The sequence below is a fragment of the Neodiprion virginianus genome, chromosome 2, assembly GCF_021901495.1.
Source record: "Neodiprion virginianus isolate iyNeoVirg1 chromosome 2, iyNeoVirg1.1, whole genome shotgun sequence".
Lineage (NCBI taxonomy): Eukaryota > Metazoa > Arthropoda > Insecta > Hymenoptera > Diprionidae > Neodiprion > Neodiprion virginianus.
This window is the reverse complement of record NC_060878.1, coordinates 16429360-16450487: the sequence shown is the minus strand read 5'-3', so window position 1 is coordinate 16450487 and position 21128 is coordinate 16429360. Positions and strand designations below refer to the sequence as shown.

At 35.2% G+C, this 21128-nt stretch overlaps 5 protein-coding genes across 7 annotated transcripts in view; 1 reads left to right on the top strand and 4 right to left on the bottom strand.

Annotated features, from left to right (window-relative positions):
- The window catches only part of LOC124299261 (protein numb), a 97457-nt gene that overhangs the window by 26209 nt on the left and 50120 nt on the right, over positions 1-21128 (top strand). The window lies entirely within an intron of this gene.
- LOC124299297 (uncharacterized) lies at positions 540-3421 on the bottom strand. The gene is made up of 4 exons (XM_046752433.1): positions 3297-3421; positions 2965-3168; positions 1667-1969; positions 540-840 (listed from the first exon to the last, which is right to left on the bottom strand). Exons 1-4 carry the CDS (start codon positions 3339-3341, stop codon positions 649-651), a joined length of 744 nt encoding a protein of 247 aa, XP_046608389.1. The 5' UTR covers positions 3342-3421; the 3' UTR covers positions 540-648.
- LOC124299300 (uncharacterized) lies at positions 5703-7869 on the bottom strand. 2 transcript variants are annotated; one of them, XM_046752436.1, is made up of 5 exons: positions 7715-7778; positions 7348-7377; positions 6801-6860; positions 6375-6647; positions 5703-5993 (listed from the first exon to the last, which is right to left on the bottom strand). In XM_046752436.1, the coding sequence occupies exons 1-5, from the start codon at positions 7757-7759 to the stop codon at positions 5793-5795; spliced, it is 609 nt and encodes a 202-aa protein (XP_046608392.1). In that variant the 5' UTR covers positions 7760-7778; the 3' UTR covers positions 5703-5792. The 2 variants fall into 2 exon arrangements, with proteins under 2 accessions (XP_046608392.1, XP_046608393.1); XM_046752437.1 differs by lacking the exon at positions 7348-7377 and having other exon boundaries at positions 7715-7869.
- On the bottom strand, positions 10071-12747 carry LOC124299305 (uncharacterized). The gene is made up of 4 exons (XM_046752443.1): positions 12601-12747; positions 11662-11721; positions 11252-11524; positions 10071-10374 (listed from the first exon to the last, which is right to left on the bottom strand). The coding sequence occupies exons 1-4, from the start codon at positions 12643-12645 to the stop codon at positions 10174-10176; spliced, it is 579 nt and encodes a 192-aa protein (XP_046608399.1). The 5' UTR covers positions 12646-12747; the 3' UTR covers positions 10071-10173.
- LOC124299298 (uncharacterized) lies at positions 17755-20290 on the bottom strand. The gene is made up of 4 exons (XM_046752434.1): positions 20156-20290; positions 19876-20058; positions 19149-19418; positions 17755-18044 (listed from the first exon to the last, which is right to left on the bottom strand). The coding sequence occupies exons 1-4, from the start codon at positions 20198-20200 to the stop codon at positions 17850-17852; spliced, it is 693 nt and encodes a 230-aa protein (XP_046608390.1). The 5' UTR covers positions 20201-20290; the 3' UTR covers positions 17755-17849.

Sequence of the window (21128 nt, the reverse complement as noted above, 5' to 3'; positions counted from 1 at the left end):
CGCAAGAACAAGACCAAGACTGCAAGACCAAGACTGAATTTGGGCAACACTAGTTAATTGCTATTTCGTGCCGATTCATCCATTCGATCGATACGAAATCGGACATTTTTAACACCTTGACGCGCATTTTAAAATAAAACTTTACCGATTGCTTTACACGCTGCTTCGAAGTAATAAATTACTGAAGTGAGTGAAAATTTAACCATTAAATTTACACGAAGAAAAAAAGAATTCATGGAAATGCTTAGTCAACGATTTCAAAAAAGATTCGTGTATTTTATTTTTATTTTATTTTCTTATGTTTCGTCAGTAAATTTTTCACTGTTCGTTCCCATCGCGACCCAACTTATGTCTCAAATTTTTCGAGTTACGAACGACTGAATTTAGAAGAATAAATTATCGTAAAACTTGAATATTCAACAAAATTGAATCGATCAGGTGAAGATTATAGATAACAGGAGTAATAGAGAAGCACGAGTCTCCTAATTTCCGATGTGGAATTATTATATGAACTAGTGGATGGGATTAACAATATAAACTTTTGTGGTACGATTTTTGTTTTATTTTTCAAGTTCTGTTTTTCACGCTTTTATTGATAAGGCGAACACAAAATAATAACCGCACTTTCTTATCCTGAATGAAAAAAGCTCAGGCTCTGAGGCAAGCATCAATATTCTCATAAACGATTTCCGAATCGGCAATCAAAGCTGTAATTCCGCTGCTGGCCGTATTTGCGCAAGCCGCCACTCGGCTTTGGTAGCCGTCGTACAGGGATCTGGAAACTGCGATGTCGATGACCAATTCGAACCTGACGACCAGGCTGCTGACCGACATGTGAATCTGGAAAAAGTGGGAAATCGAAACCGAATCGGAAAACGTTGGTGAAAAATTAAGAAAAGAGAATAAACTGTTTGAAAAATATTCATCAATACCGTTTGTGCCAATAAAATTCAAACAACACAAGCTTTAAGACATCAACAATTCGATAAGTGTTTTTGTAATTAGAATGTTCAAAAGGAACAAATTTGTTTTTTTTTTTTTTTTTTTGTTTGGCCATTTCCAATGTTTTTGGTTTACCGGTGAGATATTTCCAGATTGTCTGGAAATAATTATTCAAATGGTTAAAAATGGATTTGTATAAATACGGTACATCAGGTCTTCCTGGGCACAATAAAATTTGTGCGTCATGACTGTAACGCAAGGTAAAATTTTTTTTTTAAAGCTTTTCAATCGATTCTTCGAAACTTGCTCAGCAAGCAAAATGAGCCTTAAAACGTCAGAATCGGACAACGAACACCAGAGTTTAAGCAGTTTGAACATTTTCAACGTTATAATTAAAAAACCTTCTGACATTTCCGCAATTGTCGACACTTGGCTTGCTTTCTTCGCATCTGTTTCAATTCATGTCTGTCACACAGCGCAAATACTGTTTTATCGGAATTCAACATCATTTTTCCTTCTACTTGCCATCAAGGTCTTCAATATTTAAAACCTCAAAAAATTGACGTACACTCGAATGTTTCCTCAAATATTGCGCAATATAAATAAAATAATTCAAAAGCTGCAAAATTATATATCGCGCGATGTTTACTCCTGATTCAGCCAGTCAAAACAACCTATGCTTTCATAGCCTGCGAAGAAACAGATCGAGACAGTTTTTACTCACAATCTGAACGCAAGCGAAGGCTTGAGACGCGTCGGAAGTCGTTTGCTCGCTATTCTCGTATGACGTCATGCAGTTTTGAGCCATTGACTGCATGTGGTCGAGAGTGCTCAGCTGCGAGTTCACGTAGACCTCGGTGATCGCCTTCTCTGCCGAAGCCTGCGTCACTTCTCTTTTCATGCAAGAATCCGATTCCTCCAGAATTGCGTCCGATCTTAACCTCAGTGGATCGGCCAGACTGGTGCACGAATTCACGTCTTCGGAAGGATGTACGGTATGCACAAGCGATGCTAGCGCCGCCTCGAACTGGAAATTTGAATTTCGAGTCTCGTCAGTTCCCGAATTTTGTCGGTATTCAATAGTAAAAATATTGTCTTATTTTTTTTTTTTTTGCACCAAAATAATGATATTTCAAACTGAAATTTACCGAATTTGGAATTCGTGGGATTTTTTTTTTCTCTTTATTGTTACCGAAAGACGTTAAAATGCTTCTCGTTGGGCAAAAACTAACTTTTAGAGAAAAGAAGTCTTCAAATTTCATACGAATATTCTACACTTGTGTAATTGATTTAAATTTTTTATGTTTTTGAATATTATCAATTTTGTATGCGTTTGAATGTTGCAGATATTTGTTTCTGTAAAAATCTTGCAAATTTCGGTTGAAAACAAATTAAATTCTTATACAACTCAATCATGTACCTGTTTAAAAATTCAATAGTTCAACTAACATAACTTTGATATTGTTTCTTGCCGAAACTTGCATTAATGAAAAACATGACTGACTATTTTTGAAAATATATAATTTACAAATTTCAAATGAAGTTTTTAATAAAGTTCAATAAATAAAATTTAACATATTGATATCTACTGACACTTAATTCGAACTCTGTTAGGTATTTGATACTGACGTTTTTATGCAAACAATTATTCGGTATTCTTAGAGCACACGGGAATCGAAATAAAAGGTTAATTTGATAAAGAAGTTAAAATTAAAATTTGAATAAAAATTCTTTTCGAAAATTTGTATAACATCTATTGACAATGTGGATAAACGACAAAATCGTTTCAGCGTTTTGATAGAGAAACACGATGATATATGTTGAAAAGAGTTTACGATAATTTAGTATTCTTCTATGTCTGATAAAGTCGTACAAAATCTCTGAAAGCTTTTGTATTATTATTTCATGAAAAATTTCATGATCCTTCTAAAATTATTTCGAAAAATGGTATTCAAATTTTTGTCACCTATGGATAATTCGAACTTGACTCATCTTCGCGCAAACAGCAAGAAACCGACTCACGTTATCATTGAATTCCTTCACGGCGCCGTCAATCGTTTCCAAATTTGACGCGGTGGTTTCGCTCAACTCGTCGAAAAGTCCTTGCAGCTCAGTTTTGTACGTCGCGGCGTCGTGATTGACTGTTTCAACCATGGTATTAACTTGACTGAGAAGCCTGTCGGCTTGGCCAGCGATAATAGCCTGCGCCGAAATCACACTAGGGCCCTTTTGGAGGAAAAAGAAAACGGTTTAATCAATATTCGACAGGAGTTATTGAAGCTGACAGCGAAATATCCGCCCCATTTTGAAGAAAAAACACACGCAAGAAATGCTCGATTTAACTTTCTACTCACACAGGCCACTAATATGAAACCAAATAATCCCACGAACGATGCCATTTTTGATTAATCGGGACCGATGGTTTTTTCCTACACGAATAGCATTTGATTTGATTTTACCAACGTATTCGGATTGCGCGGATATTTTATAGGGGCACTTTATCTAATTTTACCCAATCGCTTTGATGAATCAAAATCGATGTGTCAGGGCAAATAATCACGTATTTTGCTGTTTAATCAATCCGATTAACTAATTCTTCATCGGAGATATCACAGTATTATCAGTTCTTTGGAAGATATTGTCAAAACGGTTGTAGAAAATTTTCTTAAATACAGAAACTATAAAATCAATTGTCCCAATTATTTTCAATTCTACAAATCTGTCAATTTTTCGGAATTCTGATGTTTATTGAATGGAAAAACTTTGAGATTGAATTTAGCTACTTTCTAGATTCTTGTATTATCAGGAAATAATATCTGCCAAACGAATAATTGAAACATTTCGAAACATGATTTTATCTTTCAATATTTAAATAAATTATACAAATTCCAAGTTGCTCATGAATTGTTATACAGTATAAAATTAGTATTTCGTTTAGACGATGAAATTGTTTAAAACAATCATTTTCGATTACTATTACGATCACAAATAACCATGTGAAAAGTAAGGGAATATCAGGCTCAGATAAAAATATATGCACAATATGTGTAATAATCAATGGTTTTATAATTTAATTTTTTAACATTAAATTTGGGGCTACGTAAAATAACGTCTTTCAGAAGTAAGACTCCGTAATCTTATCTTTGTAGTAATTGACGAACGATGAAGTTGATAAAGCAATTTAATTAACACAATCTCTGGCCGGGTACATGGAATTGATTCGCATATGTGTCGCAAAAGGATGGCAATGTGATGTTTGTCGATTTCGAAATTTACAAGTATTGTAAACAAAAAGCACTTGATGCCAACATTGCCTATCAAAACGTTCAGTTTGTCAAAAATCTATGCAAAGCTAGGACTAAAAGGGCTCATTTATTGACCATTCGTGCAAAACGAATAGCTAATTTATCTCATCTGAGAAAATGTACAAGTTACGATATTTTCTATACAGTATAACATAGGAATGACTTTCAATCGTTAAGTTATTCAAAAGTGTCGGTAACGTAGATTTATAGATCCTCGGTCAGGATGTTATCAACACTCTGAGAAAGACTTTGCATCCATTTTAAGTGTTTCAATTCAAATCATAAGATCTCATGTTAGAGTAGTGAAAACAAGATTGAATAATTTTATAACAGAATTCCATAAAAATAAAACTGAAGAATCAAGTTCGTGATATACGAATCTTAAATTTTTTCACTCGTCAAGTTATTCAAAAGTGTCGGTAACGTAGATTTATAGATCCTCGGTCAGGATGTTATCAACACTCCGAGAAAGACTTTGCATCCATTTTAAGTGTTTCAATTCAAATCATAAGATCTCATGTTAGATTAGTGAAAACAAGATTGAATAATTTTATAACAGAATTCCATAAAAATAAAACTGAAAAATCAAGTTCGTGATATACGAATCTTAAATTTTTTCACTCGTCAAGTTATTCAAAAGTGTCGGTAACGTAGATTTATAGATCCTCGGTCAGGATGTTATCAACACTCTGAGAAAGACTTTGCATCCATTTTAAGTGTTTCAATTCAAATCATAAGATCTCATGTTAGAGTAGTGAAAACAAGATTGAATAATTTTATAACAGAATTCCATAAAAATAAAACTGAAGAATCAAGTTCGTGATATACGAATCTTAAATTTTTTCACTCGTCAAGTTATTCAAAAGTGTCGGTAACGTAGATTTATAGATCCTCGGTCAGGATGTTATCAACACTCTGAGAAAGACTTTGCATCCATTTTAAGTGTTTCAATTCAAATCATAAGATCTCATGTTAGAGTAGTGAAAACAAGATTGAATAATTTTATAAAAGAATTCCATAAGAATAAAACTGAAGAATCAAGTTCGTGAGAGACTTAACTTAAATTTTTTCAATCGTTAAGTTATTCAAAAGTGTCGGTAACGTAGATTTATAGATCCTCAGTCAGGATATTAAAAACACTTTGAGAAAGATTTTGTATCCACTTGAAGTGTTTCAAATCCAGTCGTGTTAGGTTAGTAAAAACAAGATTCGACAATTTTATAATAGAATTCCATAAGTACGATACCGAGGAATTAAATTCGCGAGATACGAATGAATCTTGAATTCTTTCCTGAGAGAGCGTTTCAAGCCAACTGTAAGTCGAAAGACGAAAATAATTCGAACCTCATTTCACTTGATAGAAAAACACTTCAATACCCTTTCAAATTCTGCGTGTCTTCTCAAAGAATGAGTTTCAAAGTACAATAATTATGGGACTTAAGTTATACAGTCAAGTTTGGTTGGTTAACAACATTTTATTGCAAGGCTTTGATAAATGTGTATGGTACCTAGCCTGAATATCCTCAGAGCACAACGTGCGCTATTTTATGTGGTCCATTTTTCGACACACTCAATTGTTTCTTGGAGAGCGCTTTTTAAGTTCGCGGCCACAGATGTATCGAAAATAGTTGCGGCGCATGACTCTGCCAAGGATTTAATAGTACTACTGCCGGTCAAGAGTTCCCAATCTGCGGCTACTTCGGTGGTCCAGGTGGTCAAGACGCATTTACCAGCGCTTACGAGGATCTGCGAACATAGTTTATAAAATTTCATTTAGAACCGAACACAATCTCACATAGTGAGCAATATTGTAGACATATAGCAGCAGCGTAGCTTTGCAAATTTTGAAATATTTCACAGATATTGTGCAATATTTCAGAAACATTGCAGTGACGTAACTTTGCTGCATCACCGCGATATCTCTTGTAACATTTCGACTTCCGGCAGAAACTTGATGCACTGCTTTCGGTGCAAGCGTATAACTACAGTGTTATTACAAATTTCAATGTGCCTGTAAATTGTACCGTTAGAATCGTATTTCCGGAATTCGATCACAAGGAATCGACATTTTGAGAGACCCCGAAGTGATCTATAGGCTTATAATCTATGAAATCCAAATATGCTCACAGTTACATAGCACTCGACATAGGCCCATATATTTTCCGTGCTGGCACACGTGGAGCCTTTGTCGAAAATTTCTATCAGCTTGTCAATGACCTCCAATAACGCAGTATCGTCTGGGTCTTCGGATTTGACGGCATTTTTCAATTTCGTGAGGCATGATACGCTGCTGTTCCGTTGAATCGAGGAAGACAGCTCTTCTATGTTCCAAGATTGCTCTATGCATGTTTGATTGGTAACAGTCGTGTTTTCAACAAGCTCTTTAATATCTTCCATGTCCTGTTACAGAGGCGTCACATGTTCATGGAAAAGTTTTACCAAATCAAATTGATTCAGCCGGAATGTATCAGGGACAATAAGTTTGATACTTCGGCTACAATGGCATAATGTAATATACGTAATCCGAAACTTCGATATCTCGATTATACTTACATCCGACCACGACGTCAACGAAGAACGCTCGATCCCAAATATTTCTGTGCTTTGAACGCCCTGGAAATTATATTATATATATCAATACCGGGTCCTCAAGTATCTGAAATAATCATTTCGTATGGAAAGCGGGATTAATAAATCAGATTCGTGCGATCCACGTGATTCCTAATTGTATCCTTATTTAACTGTCATTGTCTACGCGTAATTTGCAATTTATAGGTAAAATTCGGGGAAATAATTCTTGGGAACAATTTCTTTCTCTAGGCGTGTCTGTCTTGTAAGAATTCCAAGGTTTTTAAGTCTTGTAAACCACTGCAGGAATCGCCCGAAAATTGAAAAGATTGAATCAGTTATTTTTAGCCGTTAATTCGGGCAGCAACGCTTTCGAGAGTTCCTCGTGATTTAAACTTAAAGTATATTGTAATGTTTATTAAATTGACGTGCAGAACTTAGATTTATACTCGATAAGAGTTTCGTCATTTCTACTTCTAGTAAAAATAATAATACAAAATTCATCTGGAATATAATTGTACTTAATAATTACCGAATGCAGCGATTGGAAATATTCAGTAATCTAGATATCAAGTTAAAAAAACAGTGAATTGCAATAAAAAAAATTTTGCAGAGTCGTGGGAGATTTTGGAAAAATGTGTGTGATCGATTAAAAAGCTTGTGAGATCTATGCATGAATCTCGGAGCTATAATTTTCAGGAAAATTTGATATTTTCGTTTTTTAGATCTCGGGTTTTTATTGCACAAGACTGTCCAGGCATTGAGCTTATTTATGCAGTTGGAAGATATAACAATTATTTCAACACATAAAGCAATCGTGAAATCATTCGTTAATATTTGTAAATTCGGGGGTTGTCATAATTCATGATTACTCTTGTATATTATTTGATAAAACTCACGTAGGCGACAAGCAATAAGAATAACGTAGCTACGGACTTGACCATTTTGATCTTCGAACGAACTAATTATTTCTTGAACTCCGAACGCTTTTATACCTTCACACAACAAAAATATAGCAAAATATGAAGTGACTTAAGTCTGTTAACTGGAATCACGTAGTCACGTATCCACTAACAATAAACCAAAATTAAAATGTTGCACTTACATGTGACAGCTGCAGTTCATTTTATGGTAAATAGCGGAGACTGACATAACCGTAAATAAAGTCGACGACTAGATTAGCACTACAGTAAAATTTTCTAATCTCGGTTGTAAGTTTGTATATTGTTCACGTACTGCACGGTTACACGTGACGAAATTATCTATCCACTGCAAAATATCATGACTTTAGAACTACCATAAAAGATGTTTGTCGCAGAAAATCACAATTAACCTTTTCACGAGTGAATTAGGTCTGTCGGCGGGCAAAAGAAAAATTTTTTTTCAACGTGTTTCGATTCTATATTTTTCAACTAACAATAAGATATTTGGTTTTTTTCATAATTTCGCCAAACCTATATCAAAAGTTATACGCATGCCCATTACAGTGGAAACGTAATAGTTTTCAAGTTTACAACTTTGCATTATCGGGTGCTTAACTTGCATATATACTTTTGTTTATGGCATTTGAAATTATTCTAGTAGCATGAGTATTTTTCACCAAGTAAAGAATCATTTTTACATAATCTATAAACTTAGATATGAGAAAAAAAATTACACGCTTTTTACTTTAGCTGCATTATTTCGACTCGAAAATATACGTAAACGAAGGGACAACCATCAATAAATTTTTTTCAGATAGGTATTGGAACTGTTGACAAAACTCATCCCATGAAAAAAGATCTGATATGATTTGTATGGTCCAGCCTCGATATCGTGGAATGCGGGTAAGATTCCAATGACAGAAAACACCAAGGCATTATATTACCAAATAGGCAGGCCATACTTCAGGGAATTACTTTAGACTGATAAACCTGTCATTTTGATATTTTGACGAGGGCAGTTTTGTTTCAAAATTTTGTTTCCGAGCTGTAGCGAACGAAAGATATGAATTTTCAAATCGTAAATGACTCTGCAACAGAAATCCGAAACATTAACAAAATCGTCTGATACAGACGGGAATGTTTACCTGTAAAACGCCTAAATATCGCGCATCCGCACGACTCTAAAGTTTGCGTGGTTGACTGACTGCAGGCGTCTCTAAACTAATTGTCATGTCTACGTAGGTATGCCTATTAAAACTCAACGTCTCTGTCTCTGCCTGTCCATACGTTCGCTCATAATTCCAGAACTACTGAACCGATTTTGATTCTTCTTTTCCCTGTGGATAGCTACAACATCTGACCAAGTTTTAGGCTATATCTCATTACAACCGGATCGACAGTCTAGATGTGACTGAAAATTCCTCAGGAAAACGGAAATTTTTTTATTTTTACTTTTAATTATATTCAACTTCTGCTGCAGTTATAAAATTGTAAAGTTGCAAATTAATAGAAGTGTTAATCAAAGCATGCGGTTAAATGATTTGGGCGTTGGAAGTGCAATTGATAAGTCCTGTGTGATAACAATGTTGACGGAAATGGGAAATTAATCAAAATTATTTGCCGCATTTTTTTTAACGTAGGTATCAGAAGAAAAATCAAAAATTCAACTTTTTAAAATCAGAGTTCTTTTTCGTCCGTAACTCTTCTAATAATTTTTAATACAAAATGATGCAATAAACAAATCGTTAACCTCGTAGAATTTTTTTCATTAGGCTAATCAGGGAGTGAAGTGTACGACAGCAGAAATATGTGAGAAGATAAACAGCTACAAGCGTGTGAAAAAGTAGATCCTTCTTCCGTGAAAGTATGAGTGAAAATTCGAGATCAAATTTGAACAGATCGCGTTTGAAATTCTATTGCACGATATTCATATAATAGTAAATGTTACAAGTTGGTACAAACTTGGAGATTGAAACAATTATACGTTACAGGAATATCGACAAATTATTTTCAGATTCCTGATCCACGGAAGAAGGTTTTTGTGGAAAACCTTTGCAACAGATTTCTTTGATTGGGTTAAGCAGAATAAATAATTTGGCGAAAGAGTAAAATAAAGACGAATTTTCGGAGTAAATGTTACTTACTGTAATTAAGTGTACTTCCTCTAATCTGACAATAAAGTTTTTTCATCCGAATGGAGCTAATTTGCAATCATTCTTATAGGTTGAATCTGGATTATGGGAAAAAACGAAGGCTGTCGGTGATACACGCGTTAAAGATAATGCAAAAACGCAATTCAATCAAGAGTGAAATGTGATTGTAAGAAGACTAATTTAATGCTGGGGGTAAAATTTTATTGAATATCTTTCACACAGATATAGTATCTAGCTTGAACGAAGTCGGAGTACAGATGAGATGCGGTCACCTACGCCATTTCAGCTCGTCCATTTTTCTATACATTCAACTGTTTCTTGGACAGCACTTTTGAAGTTCGCCACCGCTATTGTCTCGATGATGGTTTCGGTGCAGTTTCCTGCTATGGATTTAATGTTGTCACTGCTGTACAGGAGTTCCCAAGCCGCGACTACTTCGGTGGTAAAATTGCTCAGGATGTATTTGATAGCGTTCACGATGGTCTGCGAACATGGTTTACACAATTTCACCTCGAATCGAATACAATCTCATACAGTAAGTAATATTGTAGACATATAGGAGCAACGTAGCTTTGTAAAATTTGAAATATTTCACGAATATGATGCAATATTCCAGAAATATTGCCGTGACATGACTTAACTTCATCACCATGATATCTCTGGTAATATTTTGACCAAGAAGACTAAAGACCAGGAGCCCGAACTCCCGTTCAAGTCCGCAGTTTGAGGCGAACTAATATACGGCAGCTGCTTGGTGGCGCTGCTAAGCGTAGAATACTTGCGTAATCCGATACCGCGCATCTCCACATTCGTCTGTTTCACGTCAGGGGGAGGGGCTCGAATTATTTTGACTTATTTGATTACGCAGTAACCATTGCGCAAGTACGGTACGCTCAGTAGCGCCGCCAGGCGGTTACCATATGCAAGCTTCTCCCCATGACCCGAGTTTAGTCTCCAGGTCACGGTCTTACATACAGGTCTTGCGACTCTGAGTTTCGACGTGGGCCTCTTAACGTGTCAAGCCGCTAGCGTCGCTGCGATCGAGGGATGCCCGGTGCGACAAGGATGACGATAGTCGCGCTCGCGCGTCACATGGGCGTGGAATCCTAAGACCGTGGCTTATTCAAACATTGTAGGTTATGTTGATGCATCCCTCGATCGCAGCTCCATCTGGATTTTTCTTCAACAGAGGAGCCACTCTCTACCATTGGAATTCTATTGAGTCGCAAGACCTGTATGTAAGACCGTGCTCCAGGTCTTTAGTCTTCTTGATTTCGATCTCGGGCAGAAACTTGATGTATTTTGAGAGATCTCGAAGTGATTTACAAGTATATGATCTATGGAATCCAAATATGCTCACATTTATGTAGCACTCGACGTAGGCCCAGATATCTTCAGTACTGGCGCACGTGGAGCCTTCTTCGAAAATTTCTATCAGTTCGTCAATGATCTCCAATAACGCAGTATCGCTTGAGCTTTCGGATTCGATCGCAGTTTTCAATTCTGTGAGGCATGATACGCTGCTGTTCAGTTGAATCGAGGAAGACAGCTCTTCTATGTCCCAAGACTCTTCTACGCACGTTTGATTAGTGATAGCCGTGTTTTTAACAAGATCCAGAAGATCTTCCCATTCCTGTTACAGCGGCGTTAAATTTTCATGAAAAACTTATGCAAAACCATTTTGGTGCAGTTGGAATATATGAGGGACAGTTATACATGGCACCGTGAAAAATATGCAATATGAAAATTTGGAATTTTGAATATACTTACTTTCGACAAGGACTCCCACCACTCAGAGCTGATACCAAATATTCCGTCGCCTCGAACGATCTGGAAATCATATGTTTCAACATCAGGGCTTTGAAATGAAGAAAGATTTTGTTAAAAATAAACCAGATTCTTTTAATTCGCGTATTTCCTGATCGTGCCTTTATTCCAGTGTAATTTCTTGTTCATGATTTGCAACTGATTTATCGAATTTATGAAAGACATCGTCGTTACAGTTACGGAAATATCGAAATATCTGAAAGCTTCACTCTTGTTTGCGTTACAAATCCTAAGCTACGAACATTTTCAAATGAATGCAAATTAAAGTGTATCAAGGCTCGGTATCTTGAATTGCAGAATTTACATTTATTCGCGACGTAAGTTTCATTATTTCAGCTGCTAATAGAAGAAATTGATACAAAATTTATCTCATTAAGGATATCTGCGAGAATTTAGGAATTCACCAATGCGAAAAAATCGGGCGACCGTCAGTCTAAAAATCTGCAATTTATAAACGGTGAAATTTTGGGAATACCCAAGTCTAAAAATGAGGAAATTTTGGCATCCAATTGTTTCTGGAATGGTGAGAGAAAGTGTAAGATTTTATGCTCGAACGATTTGCAACAGAATTTTTATAAATCCTATAAATATTGTTAACAATTACGAACATTATTTCATCAATATGAAAACTTCAACTTTTGGATAATATGTATCCTCATATCACAGATTCAAAGTGTATCTTTTTTCGTATAACTGCAACATTTGTGAACAATTATAAACTTATTTCTGCAGATACGAGAGAGAACGAGTATAAGCTGAAGACAAAATATTTAACTTCGTGTAAATAAACTCCAATAATCATCGCATCACATTTCACAGATTTCAAACTCGGAAGTTTGAAAATTTCGCGATTATTCTTAGGTATTATTTGATCGAACTCACATAGGCGACGAGCAGGAAGCAGAGGGCAATTTGAAGCTTGGCCATTTTCTGCAGATATTATCAGGAATCTTTCAGAAACTGATCCCAGGACAGAGTTAACGTATCGATATTCCGGCGTCTTTTATATACCCGACAACACGGTCGTATAAAAAACAGAATTATCGCAGTGGTGGGGCCCATTCCTCAAACGCAAAAACCTTGGTTACTTATCTTCACCCCCGCCTTTGGAAGACCTGTTGTAAGACCGTGTTCGACGAACCGCTGATACGAATTCGGATTTAATCAAACGTGAACACTCAGAAATGTTTATTTCATGTTTATACAAATGTTGCGAAAATGTACAGCGGGTATTAAATTGGTTGATAAGGCGTGAATCGGCACCAGTCAATTTAATACGCCGCAATTCTGCCGCCCTTGGTTAAATAAAATACAAAAGTATCTGAGTGTTCAGGCCTCATACGCCAATTTTCAGTACTAAGACTTGCTAGTCAAGATTGTAATAATTAATGTAGAAATACTATGATCTCCTATTGTTGCGGAAATGACTGTTACAGTACCTCAATTATCCTTAAATTCTTACAATCTATTGTCATTATGGATAAACAATAAAGCAAACATTTCATACCAAAGGTTATTTATGCAAAATTAGAACAGAAATAATTTCTTTCTTCTCTGGGTGCTTTTGAAAATCTCAAAAAGACTCGAGCAATTTGGTTGCTCCGAAAATCTCGAAAGCACCTATTCAAACGGATGTTAGTTCAGTAAAGCTCATGTACAGTGCAACAAATAGTAAATTTTATTACCCAATACGAGCATTTTTCAGGGTTTAGATAAAAGATCTTGTAAAACTCCGTGCTTCAAAGATTTGCCATCGATTTTTATAGGGGAAATGTAAAAAGTTGTCAAGACATCTCAATATACTCGAGATTCACAACTTTCAAAGAAGTTTCGTATTCTCGTCTTTAGGACTCAATTTTTTATATATATATATATATATATTTTTTTTTTATTAGATTTTATTTTTTTTTTAGAAGCCGGTCACTAGTTGACTTTGCAAAGTTTTAAAACTATATTGTTGATGAATTTTGTATAGTTATCGGTCAAATTTGTATAGATAGGCGATGAGCCGAAGGCACAAGGCAGTTTTGAAATTTTCCATTTTCACCAGCTTTTCTTGAAAACTGTTCAGAAGATGGTTTTTGGACGACGTGTGAGTTTCTTGAAATTCTACAGGCCTTCATCTATTTTCGAGAAATCTGGCGACGTGGTACGCTATTTGAACACGTGTGCGAAACTTGACGAAAAATTTTTCTACCATCTGTGCAACGAATGATATCATCGCTTCGCAGCTAAAGTTCGTGCTACGTGATCACTTCTTTTTTTCCAATGGTTGCGTGATTCAATTTGCAGTTGGAATATGAGAAATAAGTTAAACAAGATGGTCGCGCTATAAGTAAACATAACTGAGCTAAATATCGACTTTCCAACTGTAAAAATATGTTCAATCTCAAACGTATGAAAAATATGTTACATACTCAAATTCTGTGTCGTTAAATACAATATTGAATTATAAAAAGAATTTTGCGAAAAGTATGACGCTTTTGATTTGTTTGAAAAAATATCTGAAAATTCCGAGCGTCAAAACGAACAGTTAAGACTGGGTCCAATAATGGGTATCTTTTTGGTAAACTTTTTCTTGAATTTCCAAATGTTTAACATTTTGATTGTCAAATAACCGTAGCAGTAGTAAAACGCTTCTATCATCTTTGCTCAGATCGCACAGATTGTCAATAAAACGTATAATATATAAAAACGTTGTCAACATTTATTAGCTAAAAATGTAATGTTCATATTTTGATACAAATTGATTTGATCCCATAAAAATGGTGTCTAAAAAATTTTTGCAACCAGCAATTAATGGAACAATGGAAATTCTTCAACGATCATCGTGACAAATGTTCGAACTAGGTACGAAAAAATTGAAAACGGTTGTGTATATTTTCCGAATGAGACGAGTTACCTTGATAATTTATCCGTTTTCAAGAATGAAAATAACAAAATCTTAGATGTCGCTAACCTGAATTTACTCAGAAGATGAATTACCTACAGTTTTTCAGTTTTTCGTCAGAAGAATGAAAACTCGTTGTTTGCGGAGATTTTTGATAAAAAAACAAATTCCAATGAATATGCGGAGGCTTTTCTTTTTTGCAGAAACTCTAAAACTTCTTGAAATTCCTTAGACATTATCAACGTAATTAAAATTTTCCCAAAAACGATACAAAATTCTTCTATGAAATGGCCGAAAACGTACGATAAATAGACATGATTCTGAAAAGTTTATAAACGAACGTATGAAAACTTTGTGACAATCTTACGTCACCAGAAATCCGTGTGATTCGGAATGGGAATGGGAAAGGCAAATGTAGGTTAAAAAAAAAAAAATAAGTAAAAATGTTCTAATACGGAAAAAAGTTGGTAAGTTAATTTCTAAGTTACAAAATTCGATTCTCTTTCAAACGATAATCATTGAACTATTATTCAATCGAAATAATACCGGGACTGACAAACATTTTTATTTCAAAAAATAGTTGAAACGAGGAACGGGATTCTCGCTTATATTTCTCTACCCTTATTACAAATACCGATATGCGAAAAAATACTTTTTGCTCGATTTTCATACACGCAGTGTTCAAATATGACGTGACGTTTGTTCCGGTCTGTTTAATGGAGGGGGACTCTTCTCACGCCACAGACCGTAACAATTGAGTTAAGACCCACCCACCCCCTCCCCACCCTTTACCCCCTCTTAGCACCAATTGGTACGTATACGTATAATTGCTTAACATGAAACATGAAAATCTTTAATACGATGATTAATTGTTTTTTTCTAAATTTAGGCAGGAGAAAGAGAAAGACGATACTGCGAACGCCTATTCAAGAGAAAAAATGTTTACTTTGTAGCTAAGGTCGGGTATTCAAGCGTTGATTGAAAAAAAAAAAAATCAAAATTTCAATTTTTCTGGCGTTCAATAAAGTTACGTAACAGACGGTTGGTGCCCCCCCCCCCCCCCCCCCCCGAATTAAAAAATAATGTTAAATACGTAATATTTGAATGCATCCATATGCATGCAATAAAAGTTTGTGGTGGAATTTTTTCGTGCTTCACTTTATTATGGTGTGGGTAAATTTCTGCGTGCCGTAGTTTTGCACAATTTCTTACAATTTTGCATTTTTTGCTCAACGGTGTATTGTACACTATTTTTTAAATCGTAGAAAACTGCTAGGCGTTATTTTGCCACGCGGGCACAATTAACTGGGACACGAATTTATCGCGTGATAAGTACGACGATTTTTTATGCTCAATTAAGCACGTCTCTCACGTTCTTTGACTTGATCAAACACAGACGTTTTGACATACTGATATTGTTATTTAACGTAACTCGCTGAGAATGAGTGATTAATTAATGAATATTCGTTTCGCCATTTTCAGCGTCTATAATTTCTGTTCTCAATAAAAAAGTGTCAGATAGGTTTTATTTTTTGTTCACGATTTATCGAATTCTGTTTAAATAACATAACTGAAATCCGACGGAAAAAAGGCAACTTTTTCGCCCTTGAATTCCGATCAAATAAGGACTTGAATGAATTGAGCGAATATATTTATTATCTATTTCTTATGCTATGATTTGATTTTCTATGTCTCGGTCGCAAGCGTGGATAGAAAAAAATTTATTTCTTGTGAACAAATATTCTTTTCAAATCCTCTCATTCAATCTGACTTGCAAGCTTATGCAAACTCATCGAATTAATTACGTTTAATTGCATAAAAAAGCTTCTAGCTTTTGAAAAATAATATTTTTAAAGAACTTAGTTAATTTATAAAAACGATTTGTCAAATTCAAGTTGTTGGATTTCTTAGCCGAAACAAAATATAAATATGCTTTCAAATACTTTTTTGCGCCGTAAATAGTTAACCAAACGTAGGTATTGCTGAAAAAAGAAACAGATTCATTTATGTCAAGTAAAGTAAGATAAAGGTGTTATCATTTGTTAACTAAATGCGAAATTGTTCAACTACGTAATAGGAATACAAAAATGTATCGGATTTTGAGAAATTTGTTTTCGAATAAACTTTTCTTCGAATGCACGTGCCGCAAAAATATTCGGGGTTTTGCAAAAAGATACGGGCATCAAATTAATTTTGATATTCCTTGATATTCCAATAAAAATTTTGGGAATGAAAACGGTCGGACGATTAAATTGCTACCATCCTCCGAATAAATTGGGGTTCGTGAGTTTTGGTTCAATGATTTTGTGAAAAAAATGTAGATCATTGACTACGGAAGCATCAGAAAGGTTAGAATTGCCCGGAATATCCGATACGCGAACTATCTGCGAGTACACAAAGCAAAGAACTGTTAATCGGTTTGAAAAAATCAAGCAGTACGTCCTTGAACAGATTACCAAAACTCAAAAGATTGATGAAATTACCAGTTTTTGATAAAAGAATTTGCTTAAAAAATTGACTTTTATAAGTTAAAAATATTTTGGTAACATGCGCTTCACAGGAAGAGGATTGACTTAGGGAATGTTTTACAATTAGACTCAATAAATGATTAGAGTGGATGATTCGAAAATTCAACTAGTCTTGAACCAAATCCACTCCTCATTTATTACAGCTTAATAATGACTTAAACTGTATAGGTAAAAAGAAAAATGCCATTTTTTATTCTTGAACGAATCATTCAATGCCGTTTCATTAGTCCTTAATTTCCAATAATAATAATAACAAACAGACGTATCAACCTGGATGTTGATACGAATGTTGCTCTAAAAAGAAATTCAGCTGATACGATACTTGAGTACTTTGCGAATGAGGAAAGGATAAGTTTTCTTGGAAATACGGACAATGACAATAAATATCGTTATCTAGTTTCTCCTAGATGCATGTAAAGTTAGATTGACAAATAAAACATAAATAACCTAAAACACCACAACTGGTGTAAAAAAGACAAAAAGAAAAAGGCACCAGTTTTATTTCAATCATGTATACATCTGTGAACTAATCCAATGCCAATGTGAAGTTAATTCTGTTATTATGTCTCATTTGTACAGGCAAATCCGCCGTGAAGAAATTAATGAACATTATATACGTACAGTTACTGATATATTTATTCAATACAGTTACAAAACTTTCAATGCTGCGTATTCATTCCGAAAATTTTGTTACTTGAAGCTGAACTGTAATTTTACAAGTCTGCAATGCAATTCTCCAGCGTGTTGTAAGCCTCAGTCAGTCGGGTAGAAACAGTTGCTTCTACGCTAGTGACGCCACAATCTTCCAGTGAGCTTCCAAAATCGCTGTACGTATCCTCAAAACTCGTTACCTGACTCGTCACAGTGCTGTAGGTGGATTGAGCTTCGGTTTCAAGGGAGCTGATGTACTGTAAGTACAACGAAAATAAACCAGATTCAGATTTATGGTTATGTTGATAAGACTTCATTGTTAGTATAGCGTTTAGTTTAAGGTAAGATTGAGAAAAGGTGGTTAACAGGATGCTTCGGTCGATTTTGACATAAAAATTAATATGTCTCAGAAGCGATGCTGCGTAACAGATTGTTCATTTGGCGTTTTATTGTTTATGAGTAATAGAATGCGACGAAATCATGAAAGTCATGAAAATTTAGAAAAAATGACTTCTTTGTGTGCACGTGGCATTTGTTTTGATTATTCTGCAAGCCGACGCATCAATGGCGCGATTCCAGCCTATTTGAATTGAATTTTATGCAATAATCGCACTGCAAGAAAAAAGAACCAGCCGTTTTTGGTAAAAAGACCCAACTACGGTGTGACGATTATAATCCAAGTAACTTTACAGACCCCGATGATAAAACAGTTATGTTCTATGCTTATACACACAAGTTGACCCCGATGATAAAACAGTCAACTTGCGTGTATAAGCATAGAACATAACTGTTTTATCATCGGAGTCCGTAGAGTTACTTGGATTATAAATCATCACGCCAAAGTTGGATCTTTTATAATCAGTCTCTGTAAAATTGAGTGAATTTTATTAGGGGCCGTCGAATTAGTTTAACACGAAGTATTATAACACAGCCTTGTAATATGATCAATGCAATATGTCTATGTAACATTCCGAACCTAACCCCAAACTGGAATACTGCTTCATTATTCCTGCAACATTGTCGCTGCAATTTCAGGATTAAAATATGATTGAAACATTGCTGCGGTATAAAAATACAGCAACATTTCTGCAACATATAGGATTATGCAATGCACAAATATTGTTGCAACATTGCTTCGATATTTCTAATAAACTGCAGCTGAAAATCAAATTTGTCGAAATATTCCAGCCAGATTTATGGGTTATGAAAATGTTGTCGCAATACTGCTTGTAAGTATTCCAACAATGTTACAGCTGCAAATGAAATATCAAAGAGTAATACAGCAACGTCACTCAAATATTGCTTAATTCAATGTAGATGTCTACTGTGTTATGTAGCGAACGAAATTTGAATCTACTCACGCTCTTCACGCATTTCCACATTGTCCATATATTGGAACTGCTGCAAGACCAAGTTGATGTCGTTTCCTCCTCCAGATCACTTACGAATGATGTTATGTCAGCTTTGACCGTACTGTACACCTCGGTAACCGTATTTTTCTTTACATTCACACAGGAGGTTGTATTTGCCAAAATTTTACTCGCTTCCGCTTTTTCACTCGAGTAAGCGGACACGCACGAGCTAACGTCAGCCGAGGTTCCATTTGTCAGCGCATCGACTTTCGCGTCAAACTGTCAAACGTGCAAAATTTTTTGGTCAAAACTTTCGTCAAACTTTTCGACATTTAGATTGTGTCTTTTCCTCGAGTAGGTGTAATAAACTAGAATTACTGATTCATGGTAGGACCAGAATATCGAATTTTCATAGATGCGAACATTTTATTCGTAAAATTTGAAAATCTGGAAATTTCATGTGCGGAAAATTGAAAATACAGTAGGTAAAAATACAGAAAGATAAATATAGTGTGTCAAAACGTGAAACGGAAAAATCAAGATTCTATTTTATCGAGAGGAATTCTGACTGTTCTACAGTTTGATATTCTACGTTCTGACCTTTCTAATATTTTACTTCTTCATACTTTGACTTTCATCACTTTCAAATTCTATATGATATCAAGTTTTCGCTCTTTCAAAAATTCCATATTGTGGCTATACGATTTTTACATCTGTATATATTTTCAGCACTTACCTCTTCAACCATTTTCGACCAGCTCGAGTTCAGCCTTGCTTGGACAAGTTCAGTGATGTAATACGCTTTTACGACAACACCTTCCAGCTCCGCTAGAGATGGATCGATTTCATTTTCGAAATACTCTGCCACTTTCTCGTTGGCGAATTCGTACAGTTCCTGGTAACTTGTACCTTGAACGCCCTGGAAATCGTATCAATCAAAGTTCGATTTTCAATGTTTTCCATTGCCTGCTTACAGAAAATTCAAGTTTCGTTAAAGTTTTTCTTGTTCAACTCACGTAGACGGCGAAAAGCAACCCCAGAAAAGTTATGAACTTTGCCATAGCGATTTGCTGCCGCTTGCAGTCAGAATTTTGACTCTCGAATTAGACTGTAACTCGTAAGCTTCAAGTTTACCGCTTATATACACGAAGAATCGACAAAATCCACACTTGTGCAAATTTGCGCAAGGAAAAACCAGCCCGAAAATCATTCATGTGACTGTTTGACGTCAAAGCAAGTATTTGTTCCTAAATCGTGTTATTTTCCATTCTAAACTAATTGAGCTTGTATAATTTTACTGCCGAAATAATAAATAAATCGTAAGAAAACGTGTAATATTATCAATTCCCGAGATCTAACAATTGTTTACCTCTGTTTATTTAATTCTTAATTTATTGCGGATAGTGAGAATGGAATTTAATAACGTTACAAACAATGAATAAGAAGTTTCTTCTCTGCATGCACGATGTATAAGGAGACTCTAGTGTGTAGATGTGGTGTTTACCCTTTTTGTTACAAATAATTATTGCCAATAATTAACTCGACGACTCGATGATACGGTATGCGATCTCTTTGCTCTCGGGAATGAACAAATATCTCTGCACGTGCGAGGAAATTGTTGAAATATCACACTTGTGTAATGTTGGGATTTTAGAGGGGGAGAGATGCAAGCGATGTCTGATATTACTCAGTAATCAAATAATAAAATTGAAACAGAAGTTCCGAAGTCTGTTGCGTGATATTTTCATTCCAGAATTATTTTTCGATGACAAAATATTTTTCGACTGTGGTAAAAAATGAAAATAGTTAAGGACTGAGCGGTAACCGGAACTAAAAATTTCTCTCAGTGTGGTATTGAATAATATTAATCAGCCTTATGTTAATTATAAGAAAACTTACAGATAGATGAAAAACGTGTTCATGAAAGAATGCGTGGTGATGGAAGCTTGTAGAAATTGGGGGCCAAGGGACGTTATCTCGGATATCGGT